The sequence below is a fragment of the Ischnura elegans genome, chromosome 8 (assembly GCF_921293095.1).
Source record: "Ischnura elegans chromosome 8, ioIscEleg1.1, whole genome shotgun sequence".
NCBI lineage: Eukaryota > Metazoa > Arthropoda > Insecta > Odonata > Coenagrionidae > Ischnura > Ischnura elegans.
Genome location: NC_060253.1, coordinates 61,819,619 through 61,840,263, shown reverse-complemented (window position 1 = coordinate 61,840,263; position 20,645 = coordinate 61,819,619). Strand labels below are relative to the sequence as shown.

Below are 20,645 nucleotides of genomic sequence, written 5' to 3'. Positions count from 1 at the left end.
TCTCCTTTATTGATAACATATATTTGCATCTTTGCATCACCTACTTATTTATTCATCTTGTATCAGATTATTCATCATAAGACACTGTAGTGGCACCCCCTCTTAAACAACATTAATTTTTCACCATTTACATATGAGATCTGCAAACCACTTAGTCAAACCAAAATCCAAATACAGATTAGCAAAGGTTTTAAATTTATACCTGCACAATATACATTCCTCCTCTTGATAGACAATACATATCCATTTTCATATCATCATCCATGGTACACTCCTTGACCTGGTGTTTACATCCTCTGACAAATTACACTGTGATATTGTATGTGATCCATTTACTGTCTGTGATAAATATCATCCCGCCCTTTACTTTGATGTGTGCTTGTCCAACCCCATTGAGCTGATTGAGTATTCAATGCAATTGTATGACTTCAAAGCCTGTGATTTTGAAAGCCTTGATAACTACTTGATCAATATTAATTGGCCCCAAATACTCTCTAATCAAAATATTGATAACGCGACTCACTCATTTTACAGTGTCCTCCACAATGCTATCCAACTCTACACTCCTATCATTAACATCAAAAGTAATGGCTTTCCAAAATGGTTCTCTGCTGAGCTCAGAAATTTAATATGTCTTAAGAAGCTGCATCATCAAACGTTTAAAAGAACTGGGAGTCATTTAGACTATGCAAAATTTTCTGAAATCAGAAGGAAGTGCAAAATCCTATCTAAAGAGTGCTACTCTAAGTATATGGACGAGGTTCAATCATCCATTTCACATAATACTAAATATTTCTGGACTTATGTCAAGAATACCAAACAGATGGACAAATTTCCTCACCACATGACCTACGACAATATGATTGCTGAAAATTATAAAGAAATAGCTGACCTATTTGCCTCCTGTTTTGTCAAAGTCTACAGCAATCAACAGCCTGACAACTTAGTTATACCTAACTATGACACAACACTCAATCTGAGCAAGCTTCACATTTCTTGTGAAAACATTATCAGCAAACTGTCTCATCTAGATCTAACAAAGGGTACTGGCCCTGATAACATTCCTGCAATCGTCCTAAAAAGTTGTCGTCATTCATTAGCCTATCCTTTGTTCATATTGTTTAATAAATCCCTGGAAAGTGGCACAGTCCCAAGTGCACTAAAGACCAGTTATGTTGTACCCATCTTCAAAAGTGGAGATAAAACTGATGTGTCGAACTACAGACCAATTATAATTCAGTCTGTAATAACCAAAGTTCTTGAGAGCATAATTGTAGACAAAATAGCTCCTGACTTAAACTCGCTGATAGTGGAAGAGCAACATGGATTTCGGCCAGGTCGTTCCACTGTAACTAACCTCCTAATATATCAAGAATACATAATAAATTCCATGTCCCAGCACTCTCAGGTTGATTCAATCTATACAGATTTTTCAAAGGCATTTGATAAAATTAATCATAAAATTCTAATTGCTAAACTAAAAGCATATGGCATAAGTGGTCAACTTCTAGCCTGGGTTGAAAGTTACCTACATGATAGGAACTTGTATGTTAAAGTGAGCGGAGTTCTGTCCTCTGTCTTCACTGCCAATTCTGGTGTACCACAAGGGTCGCATTTGGGGCCACTTCTGTTCCTAATGTATATTAATGATATCAACTTCCCCCTGCATCCATTCAAGTACTTACTATATGCTGATGATTTAAAAATTTATGGCTGCATCCGATCACTTGAGGATTGTAACAAATTGCAAAATTGTCTCTACAAATTTGAAAAATGGTGTAATGATAACCTCATGGCACTAAACGCATTAAAATGTAATGTAATAACCTTTCATAAAATTAAGTCTCCAATTATGTACGACTATAGCTTAAATAATGCTACTATCTCTAGAGTTAGTAGAATATGTGACTTAGGTGTTACATTTGATTCATCCCTGACATTTCAGTATCATATCCAATCCATAGTCATAAAAGCTACTAAAACAATGGGTTTCATATTCAGAATTTCAAGAGATTTTGATAATATTCATACTTATAAGATCCTCTATTGCACTTTAATCCGCCCTATTCTTGAGTATGCCTCTATTGTATGGTCCCCGTTCTATAACATTCACATCAAAGCTATTGAGAGTGTGCAACGCAGATTCATTAGATTAGTATCCTACAGATTTAACATCCTCCCTATTATTTATGACTTAACACTATCCCTTCTTAATCTGTTACCTTTGGCAACCCGTCGATTACACCTGGACATAACATTCCTTCACCGTCTACTGCATGGAGACATTGACTCTGTTCATCTGGTATAAATGATCCCTATCCATGGCCCCATTTTAAACACTAGGCAAACATTCATGTTTTCACTCCCTCATTCTAATAGAAATTACGCCTTCCACTCACCCTTAACCAGAACTATGCGGAGCATTAACTACAAATGTAGTAACATTGACCTTTTTAATTTAAATCCAAAGAATTTAAGGAGGGAGCTGCCTTTGTTTGTGCAATGACTTGGATGATTTGCTCTTGTGTATGGTGATAGTGTCTGTTTCCACTGTTTGAGAGATGTGTGACTGTTCAATCTGTTATTCTTGACTGCTGTGTTTGTTTTTTCTATTGTTGGTTTTTGCAGCAAGTTTGTGCGATTGTTCCTGTATTTTTGGGAGCATTGGAAATGTTTCAATCTTGTGTTAATTTGTGCATTTTTGTAATTGGGTGGTTTTCCCGTCAATAAACTATTATTATTATTATTATGGGATAGAATTCATGGAATCATCAACAAGGTATTTTAATCCATCCTTCACACAATTACAGGGCAGCATATACCAGAGAAAATATATTAAATGGTTTCATAATTGAATTTTGGGTGCATCACATTTACTGTTGATCATATTCACTCAATCAGCCTGGAAAGATAAAAAAATATGCTTAAGATGCGATTGAAGAGCTCGAAATTCTCCCATTCCAAACCTCTTCCTTACCCTGGAGGTGTCATTGGGCTCTCACTGTGCCGAGGCACTGGCCAGTGCCTCTTGTCCATTTATTCTTCCTCTGTCCTACATGTTTGGGGGCATAGGCATAAAGGTCTCAGTCTTGGTTCCTAGACCAGAGAGGAATATCCCCACAGACCCACCCAGGGTACCAGTTTCCTAACACTAATTAGGGTACAGCAGCTCAGCAGTAACTTTGGATTTCTTCAAAGCATATAAAAAAATTCATTAGGTGAATTTCCTGATTCATCTCCATGATGTGGAAAAAACCAGGTATGTAACTCATCCATTGGTCCAATAGAACTATGAAAGCCATTGTAAAAGACCCAAGATTGACAGAAACAAAAAAAAATAAGTCTCCAGAATTTTTAAATGAAAATCTTTTCAAATACGAACTTCATTGAGCATCTCCAAAATCTTCAAGAGTACTTTATTTAAAACAAATGCAATCAAAAATTTAATAACAAACAATTTGTATCTGTTGACTTCATAAATGTTGAGGAAATAACGTCATAAACTGTACATTAGGGCAGATTGGAAAATTTGATTTTTTTCAATCCATCTGGCCCAATGAAAAAAAGTTGTGGGACTGATAAAAAATAAAGCTTGAAAATTTTGAGACCTCTAGGTGAACCCATGACCCTCGCTCAAATGCAATTTAGGGGGGGAGGGTCAAATTTTGAAAATTTTAATATTTTATGGTCATTCCCTGTAGATTGCCGAGTTACTGCCCTTTAAGGGAAAACATTTAAAGGCATAAGGGCTTAAAGAGCCTGCCGCTCTTGTATCTGCAATGCTGCGTGGGCGTTGGAATATTTTCCTTGCGGATGCAGACTCATACAGTGTGTCCTCGTTTAACGTCGTCCCGTTTAACGTTGTTTCACGATAACGTTGTCCAAAAATTGAAACCCTTGATCATTTAACGTCGTTATTGCTTCGCGATAACGTTGTTCAAATTATGCGCGATGAAAAAAAAATGAATGGCGAATAGGACGCAAGCGCATCTGATGTATAGTAAATATTACTATATTAATGCGATTGGTAATTTTCGTTCGACAGAAAAGGTTGGCGTGGGTAGCGTATGTTAAATATGCATCCAAGCGAATAATTATCGCTTCATTTACCCATTATCCGTATATTTTTCTGATGCCAACCGAAAAAAATGTCCACGTAGAAGAGTGGCTATCCTGGTGGTTCTTCTGACGTGATGAAAAAACGGCGATATTAGAACAAAAACTTGGTATTATTAAAAGAATTGAAGAAGGTGCAACTGCTGGAGAGATCGGTCGAGTTTTAGGTTTGCAGGTCGAGTTTTTACAATTAAAATTTCTTCTGTTACTGAAAATATCGATGTTTCGCCATTAAAATACTTTCTTTTTAGTTTTTATATTTCATTTAATAATGCCTACGTCCCAACCTTTTCGTTATGGAAATTCGTTTCTTTTCGAATGAATCGTTATCATGCTGAAGTGAATAATCTTTAATGAATATTTCTCGCGATTTCCGCCGTGTTAAAGAGTTCATATCATCACGAAAATTGACTCGCCCTTCATCCTCGTGCTTCCGAGTGTCAGATTCAGATTTTTTTTCATTTTGGCCTGATTCAGGTGTCTCCCGATTGGTCACGAAGTCTGCTTAAAGTTACGGCTCCGATAATTGGCCTCCTTGGATTCTCGCCCGGGAAATTCTGGATTCTTTACGAAGAAATGGATTGTTAAGAACCAATTTAAATTTTTTACATTGTTTCTTATGGGAAACACTGCATCGTTTAACGTTGTTTCGCTTAACGTCGAGTTTTTCAGGAACGAATCAACAACGTTAAACGAGGACTCACTGTATTTGGAATTTTGTGACTAAACAGTGGCAGATACGTCAAAAAGCACGAAATTTTTACCCTTGAAGAACAGTAACTCTGCAATATCTAAAGGGAATGACCATAAAATCGAAAAAGGTTACAGCTTCTGGAGAAAGGTACCATAAATGGTTCCAAAATTTGCTCAATGCCGTATCACTAACTCCACAATCAGACTTTGTATTCATAAAGATTTTTGAAAAATAATAAATCTCGCCTAGGAGCCTCTTCTGCATTTGGCACAGCAATCCAGGCCTCCACGTAAAGACGCACAACAAACAAGCACACTTCACGAGTTATTTTCTCCTCTAATGCCGATAAAGGAAACTCCTTGCAGAAAAGAAATATATGTATTGTCAGGCAGTACAAAGCTTTGGGCATTAATCCAACATGGTCCAAAGCCCCGAGAGTGCGAAATAACAGAGGAACACTGCCCAAAAATATTATAGTTAATTCAAGGAGTAATCTGTAGTCCTTTCTCGGGTGATTTTTTCTTATTGCTGCATCGCAAATTTCATAATATTTGCGATTGCGTCCTGTAATCTTCTCGAAAACATCTGTTTTGCATGCCTGATTTGTAGTTTAACATATTCATCACAGGAATTTCATTGGTGCAATTTGCACATGGACCACAGGGGAATTTTCTCTCAAGGGACAGTGATTGGAACAAATTCCAGGAATGCGCCAATGCACACAGGCGGATGGTCACTGATAAATATAACTGTAAAAGTTCCTTTATGGGATTGGAAAAGAGGGGGGATTCATTTCAGAGAATTCATTATCCTATGCCCAAATCGTCAACGCCCAGACCCATGATGTGCCATTTACTATTGTGTCCTGTGCCTTCGCCAATCCTTCTACCTTTCTCCTCCTGCAATCCTACCCTCATTAGCCCCTCAGTTCCCCACCTCCTTCTCCCTCTGATGGTCGAAGATCCATCAAAACTGGGAAATCCACCAAACCTAAGGCCGCTCCTCCCCCACCTATCTATTAACTCTCAACTATCCCCACCTTTTCCTGGTACAAAGAAATAAAATCTCATAAGTTGAAACCCACAGCTTGTACAATGATAAAGAAATAAATGCAAGAATAAGCACATTCACATATCATTCAGGGGGTTAGCTCTCAGAAATGATACACCGAATTTAGACAGATGCACTTAGATATGGAGAATAAACTACTGCTAATAAGCCCGTTTTCGTAATGAACAGTGAGAAATATAACATTCAAGGTTATATTGACAAATTTTAAAGTTTATCTATAGAGTTTTATGCTTTTACAACGAGTGAGAATGATCAACAAAAATTGAGAGCATGCAACCCGCGTGCCACCCAAAGTGTCTGACTGGGGTGGCTCATGCGCACTATCACTACGATATCTTGGGAACCAAAGAGCAGAAATGAAATAAATTTTAGGTGAATCTCTGCTAATGTCTAACAAATCGTTGTAGAAGACAAAAAAGTAATAGAATAATCCGAGAGTGACATTATCTTCACTTATGTCCGAAAAACACCCAAAAATACCAAAATTTCTAAACTTTAAGTGCGATGCGGCACGTTTTCCCGGTATACGATTGCAAAAATAATTTTCACGATTTATTTTCTCACCAAATGGAACAAAAAAGGGGGGGACGTCCCAAAAGAAATTCGAAAACTGTAAAAATAAGGATCACCCTAATGATACATATGAGATCAACACAATGAACACAATTCAAACTGACTGAATAATAGAGGAAACCTTCTACTAAGTATGTGCACCAAAATGTATGCTAAAATTCACATATTATATGCATTGCAGGAGTATTGGCTTGGCACTGCACTGGGTGCCATATGGCACCCATGGGCGTTGACAGGTTAAAACCCATATTGCCCCTTTTCATCTATTGCCATATATTAGACACTGAGGTGCTAGGAGAGCGAATGCTGAATTGTCAGCTCCTTCCAAGCAGAATTTTCTACAGTAGTCCAACCTTTTCGCCACACTTTAGCGGTTCACTTACTTACCAGGGCGGGGGATCACCTTCTTTCCAAGGCCAAAAACAAACTGTGCAAAACCTAATCTTCCCATAAATACCCATTCTATGACCAACAAGTATAAAATTTAACCCAAAATATAATGATTTGTATATAACAAATGTTTGATCTTTGCAATTTATTTTCATAAAATATTCCAGAAGTTAAGAACTTACTTGAAGCATTTGACCACCTCAATATGCATAAGTGATCACTGGTCTTTATAGAGATTAACTGAGGAGCTTATATGTGGCAACTTCATGACTAAAAAGTTTGTGACCAAATGACTGACATATATTGATGGTAGAGCTCGGGATTTCTTAGTGTTGAACCTTCAGGGTACATAGAAAATAACGAACAAAGAGAAAACATTCTATTATATTGTCCACAAAATGATGTACAATAAATTTACAACTTTGCATCCTGAACGATGAGGTAGCAAATATTAAAATTTCTGTTAGATTACATAACCAAATAAAATAGTCAACAATAATATAGATAAATCTCACACACAATCCTCATGTTAAAAAGTAACTAAACACTGGCTTTGTGCACGCAAATTGTGCCAAACACATAACATTACTTTCGAACTCCCTCAGAGCCCACGAATTATTTTATTTGGCCTAAATGCAAGACTAGTAAAAATAAATTCTCAAGTGCTATTATGAGAGATTCTATGGCTACAGTAATCACACACCACCATAACTTCTTTGAACTCCGTCAATATAATTTTTTTCCTAAATGGAATGAAGGCTTTCCTAAGCAGCATGATAAAGCACCAACAAACAAATTATTTCAGGCCATGAAAAAATACCTCCCAGTGACACTATTCATCCAAAATATTCATGCCACAAAATTTTTAATCATCAAAATTTTAGAAAAAGCAAAAGAGTAGCACAAAACCCCAAATATAAATACAATTGTCCATTAAATTTATCCTTGACAAAGAAGGCAAAGCATATGGTCATGAGGCAGTCACACTATTCCATTGGGAAGTCACCATCACGTGGGCGTTGAACAAAGTTATATGGAGATAAAATGGAAGTATTTACATTCACAGATGAAGGATGTTTCTTGTCAATTGGTAGTTGGATAATGGAAATATAACAGCGGCAAAGGAACTTGGTAAAAACAAATCTCAGGAGCCAATGCACTAAGGACACAGCAAGTGAGGGAATTCAGGGGTTCACACCCACCACAAATGCTTGGGAGATAGCATGAAGCATACCCACTCATACAAAACCCACACAAAATATACCCCCCCTCTCCAGATGAGGCCCCTCCCAGCAAAATTCTTTAATGGTAGGGTATGACGGAGTAAGTAATGAGGAAGTCCTAAGAAGAGTAGGATAGAAGAGAAGCCTCGTGAAAACCTCGACAAGACGACGGAACAACCTTTTAGGCCATATCTTTAGACATGATGGCCCGATGAAGACAATTGTCAAGGGACAAGTAGATGGCAAGAATAGAAAAGGAAGACCTCAAATGAAATATATCGAACAGGTAAAGAAGGTTGCGAAAGATAAGGAATACGCAGGTGTAAAAAGACAGCTGATAGAAGAATTGATTGGAAAGCTACATCAAACCAATCTTAGGCTTCTTGACCTGTGATGATGGTGATTTCTGAAGGGGAACCTCACAATTGGCAAGAAAGAAAAGCTGAGCAATAACGGCTATATATTTTTATTTTGGTACTTCACACTTGCCAATGATGCATTTAATTACCTAGAAATTTCTTTCTGATTAAAATAACAATTGGCAGCAGAAGTAGCATAAAAAATTATTGCCCAATAAGTAAGATTTTTCACAACATTTTTCTCAAAAAGTGCATGATAAGTATTGTAATTCAGGAACTGAACTCGATACTTCACAACAGAAATAATAAGCAAAGATACTTAGTAGTTCTCCGCTATCTTATATGGAACAACTAAGTACATATGGTCATTACTAATTACATAATGAAGCAATTCCACAAAATTAAAATTGATTGTGAACTACGTTGCTAACTTCCTTTCAATATTTGCCTCTTATAGCATGAGTTTCAATTTCATGGACTCATCCCCATTCTATGAAATGTATAATAGAAATATGAGCATGATGTCTTAAGAGGAAATGAAGGATGTGATCGTGGAAGCAACATAAGCTACCTCAAGACCAGTTCTCCTCTTCACTTTTTGCTTTAAGCCAAACTTCAGTCACAAAGATAAATTTAACAGATAACCTATAAGCATAATTTTGCAGATTTAATTATCACAGGGCTGTCCACTCATAAATTTTAATTCACTAAAACTGTCCAAGATACTCCTTACAAAAATTTTTTAGAAAAACCATAACAATAAAAGATCACAGGCCAATTTTTTTTCTTGAATTAGTAGCAGTTTAAGGCAATAGTGAGGCACCTAAAAAATATGGTAGTTTGGCAAGCGAGAAACTGAATACCAAACATGGATCAAAGCATTAAATAAAATAATTATCTTTGTAAAAAATAGGTACTGCAAAAATAATGAGAGAAATCTATATAAATCTATACATACATCTTAAAAGAGGCATTTGAATGATTTGACTTGATTAACATGCCATTTGGCACAAAAGAATTCGAGGATAAAATTTACAACTGGCATCGCTTTTTTTTTTAACACATTCCAGCACTGGATTCAAATGATCATTTTTAATAACTCATACGACTGAAAATGATATCCATGCATGGGTTTGCCATACCTAACCATCACAGAAAGCACCTTTAAGTTTCTCCCACTGAATCCTTTAAGGGTGGAAGCACAGCTGGTAAAAAAAAAAACTGGAACACTCCCAATGATAAATTCCATTCAGTGTCTGGAGGAGATAGTTTTTTTTTTACAACAGTCAGCCACTCATGCGAGGGCAGATGCCGGTAGAGAACTATGCTTTGGCTTTGTGCGATTGAGGAAAACCTTAATGGCACCACCAAAGTCCGCACTGACAAGGACGTAGCCACCGCCACCAGCAACAGCCCCTGGCTGCCTCTCCCCGGCAACTGCATCCTCCACGGGTGCACTCACTCGCTCCTCGTCTATCTGGCGAATGATGCTCTCGGGGTTGGGTGCAAACACAGCACATGTGACCACAGCATTGTGAGCTGCAAATTAAGAAATACTTCAAGCGTCAAGGCTGTTTAAGCAAGAATATTCAAAATATTAAGTTAAACACATATTGAAAAATTAGGTTGATGTTTCAGGGTTAAAAAAATTAATGAGTACTAGACCCCATCTTTCATTCTTCTAAAGGCTTGTTTACACAGTATATTAACCCATACGAGTCAATGTCTAAATGTATGAACAGAAAAAAGAACCTGTTCTAATTTGGTTCATTCATTAGTACATGCACCATTCCAGTCCACAAAAATCATTCATGCAAACAGACATTAACTCGAATGTGTAAATGTATTGTGTGAATAGGCCTTAACACCAATCAGCAAACTGCTGCACACATGGTTGAGTTGGGTTACTCCTTGGCAGCCTAGATGCCTTTTTGGAGCTTGCATCTCATTCTGTAAATATATTTAGGCTGCATTATCTTGTTCCATGATTCGCAGTTTGAGTTAACAAATGAAATGGGTGAAAAGCACATGGACAAAATGACTATGAGACTGGGAGCTCAAACACTTTAATGCTTATTCAAAATCAACTGACATCCTCATTGCTTTTCCTGCTTATTTACACAGGAATCACACTAATTTTTTTCTATGAACCCCTGAGCACCAGAATCTCACAATATATTCTACATATGGTTGATTTACTGCCAATTTACCCCATAAACTGGCCTTTAGTATGACCTGTCGAAGAAACCTACAATGACCTATTTGATCACTTGGTATGTTCCAAAGATAACAGAGATTGCAAATATATTTAGGGTTTGTATAGTTTTCTTATTGGGAGAAAAACAACCTGCACATAAAAAATGTTTTAATTTTTGCACCGATTATGTAATAGATTTGTCTTGAATATTTGCTCAGACATAGGAAACAGTTACATATCACAAGCATTTCATCACACTTGGAGGAAGACCCTACACTGACTACCAGAGTCGTGAAAAGGGATTTTTTTAAATAAAAATCTTTTTAACAACAAAGCAAGCAAACAGCCATGAATTTTATTTTTACAGGTGGTGGGTCATACCTTAAGGAACACTAGAAAAATTAATTTAGCTGAATTCACATATTGCTTCAGGTCAAAATTTGATGTTTTATAGAACCATGTTTTTGACGCAAAATTTTCTAAAATCTTATGAAACATCTGAGTTTAGAGAATTTTCAATATCCCCTAGGATATTTTTCAATAAGTATTTGGAATCCTCATGACTTCTATAGTAAAGCTGCAAATGTTCATAAGAATTGGATGAAAAATATGGCTGTGGCAAATTATTTCCCTCTGGAGGTACCAAGTGCCTCTGGAGACAGGATTCATTGAAAAACTGCAGTTTCACCCAAACTACAAATGGTCGTGAAAAAAACTAGTAGAGATAGCCAAGAATTCTTTTACACTGTTTCATTCCTACATAGAAGGATGAAATTTGCCAAGTTTCATCAAAATCCGAGTCAGTGGGTGTCATGCCTGGATGAACTGACATGGATTAGACTACATACAAGCCCATATTTCTAAGGCACTCCTTACCTTTGATTCCCTCCCAGAAGTCATTTCTATCTCTTCTGACTGATGAAAATTTTGCATACTCATGGTGAGTCTTCCACACATATATACACTGGTTCTCTGATCCACTCACAATATATTTCCCATCATGACTGAAAAAAACATATTAATTTAAGTAAAAACATACTTTAACAAAGCATTAGGCAATGAATAAAAATGCCAAAAATTAAATGTAGTATATGTATCTCTAAAATTCAACTGATATTCATATCTACATAGGAATTGCTCATGGACATGTTTCAGAAAGAGATACATATGTAATACAGTAGAGCAACCCCAATCCAGAATCACATCCTTTGGCAACACCCATGATCTGGCAATATTTCTGGGGCGTGCTTTGAGGGAAACAATTTTTTGCTGAAGGATTTATCTTCATCTGCTGACAGTGACGGATTCAGAATAGGACAAGGGGCAAGGTGGGGGGGGGGGGGGGGGCTAAGTGAGGGGGGAGAGGAGGATGCAGTAACCTCACAGCAGTATTGGGGGTCCAAACAAAATTACCATTGTACCTAGCGTAAATTGGATATAACCCTCCCTAGTCCCTCTCAGTACCTACCACTGGATCGTAACATGCCAAAAGCGTGTAGAATAGGTCATAAGTTTAGAACTACTTCGTGTTTCGATTCATTAAAGAGGGTAAATATATCGGAAATATCACTAAATACTTTTGCACAAAATGGCAGCCTCAAAAAATTTCGATTGAATCTATTGTGTGTTTCAACCCAATGGAAGGGCTTTGGTCCCCTTGGATCCATCCCCCCCTTGCCCATAGATCTTATAGCCAGCCAGCTGAAACTGTTTCCCACTTTTAGCAATAATTCTCCCTGTTGTATATGCCAACAATAGGAAACACTGTGACCCTTATAAAATTTTATTGCCAACTCAGAAACTGCTACAGTCACTGCCACTGCCAATGCAAAACAGACATGATTTGACTTGCCTTGGCAGGACATGGCCCCACGGTCGTGGGATTGGGCAACCGCCAAGGAGACGGATGAATGACATGAATATCGAAAGACTTTTTAAATACACTCTCTTTATTGCTCATTGTCAGAAAATTATTGTAAAGAGTAGCATTGTAAGAAAGTATTGCAGAATAAAGATCCATTCTAAAAAATTGATGATGCAGCTATGCATATGATATTGAATTATATCTTTATTTGCAATTGAACATATTTAAATTTAATCTTATTAAGTTATACATTTTCGAATTCCCTCATAAAAAGCTCCCCATTTTCACAGCACCCCAAATTCAGCGAAATCCCAAATTCAGCATCATCCCAGTCCTGACAGTGCCAGATTTGAGGAGCTCAACTGTATTCAACATCTTAATCTTAATGCAATATTTGGAATGCTTTAACAAATATATTCTCTTACCAAAGTCTATTCTAAAAATAAGAACGCTTTACAATCCCACAATTGATCTTGCCTACATTTAACACAGTGTATTCAGCATGAAATCAACTGAAAAGAGGAGGGCTCCTTTTGGTAACAGCAAGTTGAGTACTTATGTCACCCAGAATGTTGACTATTAAAGCCTTTATTAAGCATAAATGTATAATCTAGCCATGAGCAAAAAGATTATAAGCTTATGTTCAATTACTATACATAATGTAAACAAAAGTAATAAGAATAGCATAAAAATGCACTTACCTAAAGCTAGCTTTAATTTGGCTGCTGACATTGACATAACCCTTATATTTGCATGATAAATTTAAATCACGGAGGTCATACAAACGAATTCGACTATCATTGGACGTAACTAAAATCTGGAAAAACATCAAAAGAAATAGCATTCAAAACATACATATCAGAAATTTCCACTCAGCATTGATATAGAAAATAAAATAACACAAACTCTACAAAATTTTATTCGGAATGCATATTCAACATAGTTGGGAATGAAAAAATTAACTGACCTTATCTTCACCAGGCATTGGTTCTATGCCACTGATTTTCCTTCCCTTGGAATTTTTCCCTCTAGTGGAACGCACGTGAATTTGAGTATGATACCTTAACTGCTCAGTGGTGTAGAAAATGCACCGGCCATCATACGAACCAACCACCGCAAATTTTCCATTCTGAAAATGGAAGCAAATATAGATACACAATTGCAAAAAGTCTATTTTAACTTATTCTTCCATGATTAATACCTGGCAAAAATTTGCAGCAGTGATAAGTTTGGTTTGACCTTCAACTTCATTCCATACCGCTACTTTCTTATCTGGAATGTTCCACAACCGTAATTTACCATCTAATGACCCACTTAGGAAATATCGATCATCCTGAAAACAAAGTAAAAAATATATGAATGCTCAAAAATTGTGCTATTAACTACTATTCGCAGAAAAATTACCACAGACACTATCCTTACTATGGATGATGCACACTATATAAATATTATATTAAAAACATGATGCATTTTATCTGTGCATAAAATACGTCGTACACAGGTAAATATCCTGGTTGCTATGTATGAATATATGTAGTACTCATAAATTGTCATATGCGTTATATCTTGTCCATTATTAATGAACAAGATAGTGGGGGAAATAAAGATATTATTATTAATATTATAAAAAATGCACAGCTAGGCATCCTGAAAAGCATATTTAAACTGTAGAAGAAGCAGTGCAAAAATAAAATCCCAAGCAGAGTGAAAATTGCAAATTTCATAAAGACAGCAATACATTAGCTCAAAATCAGTCACTGAATGCCAGAGTTTACCCCAGATAATGCTTCCTGCCTACCCAAAGAGTAATAATGATGCATCAGTCACAACTTAGGAGGAGATCTTTTTTAATTAAATTCTTACAATTCTCACTCATATTTACTAAGCTCGACAAAAACTACATGCCCTGATTGCCCCACAAATACAATCTAGGAACACAAGCAGATATCATGGTAAAAAACACCATCAGGCTGAAGATAAAGAAGGGGTCACATACATAATAAAGTAGTTATTTCACAGCACAAGTAAACACATTTTATAACATCATGGGATGATGACCTTCATCACGCATTGCAATAATATATATCATACTAAAATTTATAAAAATTAATGTTTTTTTTCTCAAAATATTAAGCCTTCAATTAAACAAATAGTAAATTTCATACAAACTATCGTGATGACAGCTAAAAGCTTTTGCCAACCATCTTAAATGTTGAAATGAAAAAGTTTAAAAAAATACAGCTTTCAACATCAAAATAAAAACTTATGAGAAAATTTGCAAAAATCCTAATTGCAAAATTTCAGGGTCCCCATGTATAGCCAGTAGTTACAGTTTTTTTAACACAGGATTGCAGGAGACAATCCAGGAAAGCACAGTTCAAACAGATTCATGCATTATCTTTTAAAGCACGAGTCACAAAAAGTGTAATGATGGATACATATATCACCATTGAGTAAATGTTAAAGAGTTATCCCTACTTACAAGGATAATCAATACAAAAGGGACTCACCCGAGGATGAAATACAATTGCTGTCACAAAATCAATATGCTGAAAACAGCAAAGGCACTCCTTCCTTGATATGTGCCACAAACGGACTGTTTTATCCATGGATGAGGATAAAATGAAGTAATTCTGAAAAAATTATAAAAAATCTATGAGCTCCTAATTTCATAATAATATTGTACGTACATAATTGTTTTCTGGGTTAATGCTGCATTGACTCATTTTAGTCAACAACAGTTTTGGGTGCATTCCAGCTTGAGGAACCCATTTTGAAATTGAGATACAGTAGACTCTCCTTAATACGAACAACGTTATTACGAAGTTCTCTTTATTACGAAGTAAATCGTTAATCCCGACGAAAAGGCATATGCTAGCTATAGTAAAAGAAACGTTATTGCGAAATTTTCGTTTTTACGAAATTACGAACCTCAGTCCCGGTCCTGGCGGCTATAAAATGAACTTTATTGCGAAGTTCCCCGCAAAAGCAACGGCATTTAGGTGCATATTCACTAAGCTGAGTTGTAATAATCGCGCCGCGTTTAAGTTCTTCTCGTGAACTATGCCCAAGAGCGTCAATTATGGCTCTTTCTTCAGTGTACACGCAACATCATGTAATAAGTTTCATTCAGCCATTCATGGAGCCATGGTGACCCACTCGTAACCGCTCGCAAATTGGACGTACAGTAAGTCCTCTTCCTACTCGCATTCGATTTACGAATTTTCAGAGATATGAGCATTCAAAATTTTTAAATTTCGAATTTGGCGCCTTTCGATTTGGCCGATGCTTCGCGGTTTGGCTTGGCGTAGACGAACTCTCACTTTGGGCACAATCTGAACAAAGTATCATTGAATCCGGTGTGAATTTAGGAACTGTTCAGCGTTTCGCCCGTTCATCTTTACCGCGAGTAGTGATTTTTTTCGGCTTCGGCTGCGTTGCACGCCCAGCTAGATCAGTTCGTAATATCGTGAGCTAGAGCACGATTGTGATTCAGTGTTGCATTTTGTAGGATGACCGTATTTCTCATGATGCAATTTCATACAGTCCGGCCGGCGACAGTAGCGAATGACGGCACAATAGGAGGGCCGGATAACCCTACGCCAGCACGGTTTACAGTCAATCGCTGTCCTCCAAACACACCCTCGCCTTGTCTCTCAACGTCGTCAACTGCATAAGGCGAACCGAAATATGGCTGATAATAAAAAAAATCCTTTCTTCGAATCACCAAAACAAGTGATTCTTCCTCTGGGTCCATCACGCGCGGCGTCCCTTCCGCATCCTTTCTTCGTGGAACCCTTTGTAGGCGTTTCCCCTTCTTAGCTGGCAACCCTGTCCCTACCCCGACCTAGACCATTCTGTGTGTCATCGGACAACTCTCAGTGGCCGTGCTGTAGATTTATCAACTTAGGAACAAGGTCTAGGAACGCAACCAGTGCGTATATCGGACTTACTGTATTCGGGAAGATATCAACCCTCGATTGCGTCGTGCCGCATTCTTCTGCTGAGAAACTGGAATGAATTTTCCTGTTTAAACAAATTTCCGCGAAATTGAATCGTGTTTATTAAATACGGTTTTATTCCGATGATTCCTAAAAGAAACGTTGATACGAACTTCGTTATTACGACCCTCCGGTTTTTCGGTCCCGCGAACTTCGTAATAACGAGAGTCTACTGTATTCGAGAGCTAATTCAAGAACCAGAACTGACAACCTAAGCCAAAAACCGAATGGGAACCGAAAAGAGTGGAACTGACTCATTCCTAATTAATAAGAATTATCAGTTTTACTCCATGAGCATCCAATATTTTGTGCATCCAAAGCTTCGAGAACTACTTTGAACTAGAGAAAATTTTGCCAATATCAACAAGCCTCAAAATTTAGCGTACAAATATATGGTAAGTGCTAAAATTTTAACATAATATAGACAAAAGGGATCTTGCCTTAGACCATGATACATCAAGAAGGTCGGACGTATGGCCGGCATATGTACAAAATGGCCGACTAACAAAAGGACCACTTCCAGCATCTGTTGGTGGAGAGCTCTGCTGTTCTTCTGACGATGACTGCTGGGATACTAATGATTCCTGAGATGGAGTAGGAGACACCTGCAAGCAAAACAGGCAAGTTAAGAGCTTTTTGAACTGGAGATTTTTGTTCAGAAATGAAGCTGATTGATTCTGCAAACAAAAATTGAAATAAAAGAAAAATGACCTCATACAAGGTTCCATGTGAATGAAATCAAACTTAGAATGCTAGTGTTCAAATCAAAACTAAGTATATATATGTATGCTTATGTGGGCACAAAGATAAACGCTTTCACCATCCTGCAAAGAACTGTTCATCATGGAGGAAATTACTGCAGAGTGTGAATGTTATGAATGTTGAAGAGAACAAGAAACATCACATCCTCACCAAAAAATAGCAATTCCCCTTCCATTTTATAAGAGGTTATCTGAGATTCCTAGCCAATGCCAATGAAGCTATGGCAGATAGAGTAAATAAGCATCATTTTAAGGCTTACAGAACTCAAGTAAGCAATGACCAAAGCTGAATAAATGAGACACGTACGTGGGCATCCAACATTCCACCTCAAACCCTAGACATAAAATAATATTCAAAAAGACACAGACCTTGAAAAAGATGGTCCACAACTATCCACTCATACTAAATGAGGCCATGAATAGCTGAAGATGGTGAAGATGAGATTATGATGAAGAAATTTCATTAGGGTAACCTCAAAATATTACCCTAAATTACCAAATAAAGCTAACACTTGTGCACCATATGAAGTTAATTCGGCTGTTTTCTGCATGTCTCTAAAATTTAAAGTATAATGCACATATTACAGACACACACTCAAAGAACACTTTCTACAGAATTTCATAGTCTTGGGCCCATAAAATTTGCAAGCAATATGATAATTTCACTGATTTCATATTTGAATTCAAACAAATATTTTTAATGAAGTACCTACCTTCTGAATAAATAAATACACTTCATGAATATATATTTTAATAAATCATTATGAATATTTGCTACAGCGGAAGTTGTTTGCTGCTGTTTTTTAAACAGATATTTATGAATAACACATACCTGTTCCCCTTATGTAAAACACGCATCAAATAAAAATTTTGCAAAATAACTACGTTAAGTTATGCATTTTATTTGAGAATTTAAGGTAAATTTTACAATAAGTATTTGAAGTAGAAATTTAAAACTAAACAGTGATGTCACACTCACAACCACAGGGTTGGATAGACTAAAAAATAAATGCACTTAGGAAAAATAAAAATAACAATAACTTACTCAAAAGAAAATATCGGAAAACTTGTGAGCTAATCAATTTAATTGATAAATAAAAAAAATAGACAGCAAAAGGTAGACAAAAACTGAATGAAGAGAAAGAAAGTATGGCATTTTCTCACCTTTTCGGCATTGTATTTGGTTCTCATGTCTTGAAAATAAGGCCACGCACTTCTCAAAACCCATATCCTCAACACTCTGTCCTGACCTGCACTAGCAAGCAATCGTCCACACCAAGAAAACTTCATACACCAAATAGCAGATCCACTTGAACCCCCACCAGGCGGAGCTGACCCCCCATTGGCTGACTGACTCCAAAGCTCTTGGATTCTCTGCACACCATCCCACTCATATGGACCTTTGTGGCTACTTGAAGCCTTGGCCTGAAATTCAATATTTTATTCTATAATTCTATCCAGTGTTGGCATGAAAAGTAATCATTACCCACAAAATAAATTTTTGCGTGAAAAAATCAGCGACAGGGCTAAAACCCATGTTTATAAATAAATGAAGCACTGAAAATAAGCATAACAACAACAAAATTGGATGACAATCCATTTGTAGAGGCAAAGATTATCGGTGAATAAAAACTGTGAATTTCGTCATAAAAATCTGTCAATTTCGGTTTAAAATTTCGTCATAAAATTTCAATTTCGTCACAAAAAAATACCATTTCGTCACAAAAAATACAGTTTCGTTATAAAAATTCACTCGTCATAAATATTCTTTTTTATCCCAAGAACAATAATTTCAACAATAATTACAATAACAACGCAATGATAATGGTAATGATAATGACCATATTACAATCTTGCACATTTTTGAGGGTCTGGGGGGGAGCACGTGCCCCTGTGCCCCCCCCCCCCCCCCTCTGGATCCGCCTATGGTTTTCACTTATTACATTGATAACAAATGTCTTTAAGGTCTAACACAAAAAAATTATATCAACACTTGCAAATGTGTATTTATCTACTAATGGGTTGCTTCTATCTATAAAAGTTTTTTGGAATATGCCATCTGAAATTATGCACACTCTGGAATTTAAAATTGGCTGAATCCTTCTTTTACTGGAATTGAGATCCATTGGTCAAACTTGACTTTAATTCTGAATTTTTTGGAAGTTCAGTGGTTCTTTTATTTATATTTCCATGCATGGAAAAACCACTTTCTGCATCTACATTTGCCACAGGTATCCACAGGGTTTTCACACAATTTTCTACAAAATGGGGAAAATCATTTTAAAGGGCAAGAATTAGTGGAAGTACTGAAAATTCTTTTCCTTCTTCCTGAACTGATCTAACAGAATCCTTCAAAGTAGAGTAGCCAAGAAGTTCATGAGTTTCTGTTAATGATAATATGGGGACATTAGCAACGAGTGTGCGTAAGTCCATCACATCAGCTGTCGATATACACCTTGTGTTGAATAATCTTCCCATGGCTGTAATAATGTTCCTCCCTGGGTCACTGTATACAAGGAATGACAACTTCATATTAGTCTTTAAACCTATTTGCTTCAGGACCTCACACATGAAAAGTTGCACAGATTATGTTGAGGCTATTAAGAGAAGATTCATTTTCTTTTCCAAACTGTGCATTGCTGACTAGGGTAAAGGAATTCAATTCTCGATAGATACAGGTCTGCTTCTCCCCCACTGATTCTCGATACTTAGTTCTAATTATCTGAATTAATGGCAAATTTAAATGAACAACCTCAAGAAGTGAATGAAAATAATTTCACGAAAGATGTTAATCAGCAGGAAAGCTCTGTAAAAAAAATGCCTCCATAATTTTATTTGCTAAGTAAAATAACACGTTGTTAAGAATGCATGATCGACCAATGTGTCTCATTACATCAGGCAGCCACTGGTTCTTTCACCAGGTTTTTTGTTGTAACTTGTGAGTCAGATCAAAATACATTCTGTGATGTGGCTAGCTTAAATTGTTACTTTAATTGACAACTTATTTGCATGCTTCACTGTCACAGTTCTTATAACCTAAACAATAAACTGCTCAACACGCCGGTACAGCGACACTGGATAAACTGAGCGGCCATGAATTAACGCAAAATTGTAATGCGGTGTTGCATTAGGCTGGATAACCACCCTTTTCGACGCCTTGCATAGGTTTATCAAATTACGAGTTGGCTCTCGAAACGCATTTTGCTCGTATGTTGAAGAATTACTGTATATATACATGAATCAATCTTAAGACCACTCTCAGACGAAACGCTTTTCCGCGGGCGCCGTCCATGGCATGGCACACGGCGTTGCAGAGAGTCGTCTCGTCAGAAAGCCGCCTGAATTTCACGTGAACGGCGGCCGGCGAAAGGTCGTTTCGTCTGAAAGCGGCCTCAA

The 20,645-nt window shown here is 36.9% G+C and overlaps 1 protein-coding gene across 3 annotated transcripts in view; it reads right to left on the bottom strand.

The window, feature by feature from the left end:
- Positions 1–8,517: 8,517 nt before the first annotated feature.
- The window catches only part of LOC124163475 (WD repeat-containing protein 44), a 61,023-nt gene continuing 48,895 nt past the window's right edge, over positions 8,518–20,645 (bottom strand). For all 3 annotated transcript variants that reach the window (XM_046540400.1, XM_046540401.1, XM_046540403.1), the window contains 8 exons: positions 18,414–18,674; positions 16,929–17,093; positions 14,998–15,120; positions 13,689–13,820; positions 13,455–13,616; positions 13,189–13,304; positions 11,500–11,627; positions 8,518–9,965 (listed from right to left, as the gene is read on the bottom strand). In XM_046540400.1, the coding sequence (XP_046396356.1) occupies positions 9,721–9,965; positions 11,500–11,627; positions 13,189–13,304; positions 13,455–13,616; positions 13,689–13,820; positions 14,998–15,120; positions 16,929–17,093; positions 18,414–18,674 (1,332 nt within the window). In that variant the 3' untranslated portion in view covers positions 8,518–9,720. The remainder of the gene's footprint in view (positions 9,966–11,499; positions 11,628–13,188; positions 13,305–13,454; positions 13,617–13,688; positions 13,821–14,997; positions 15,121–16,928; positions 17,094–18,413; positions 18,675–20,645) is intronic.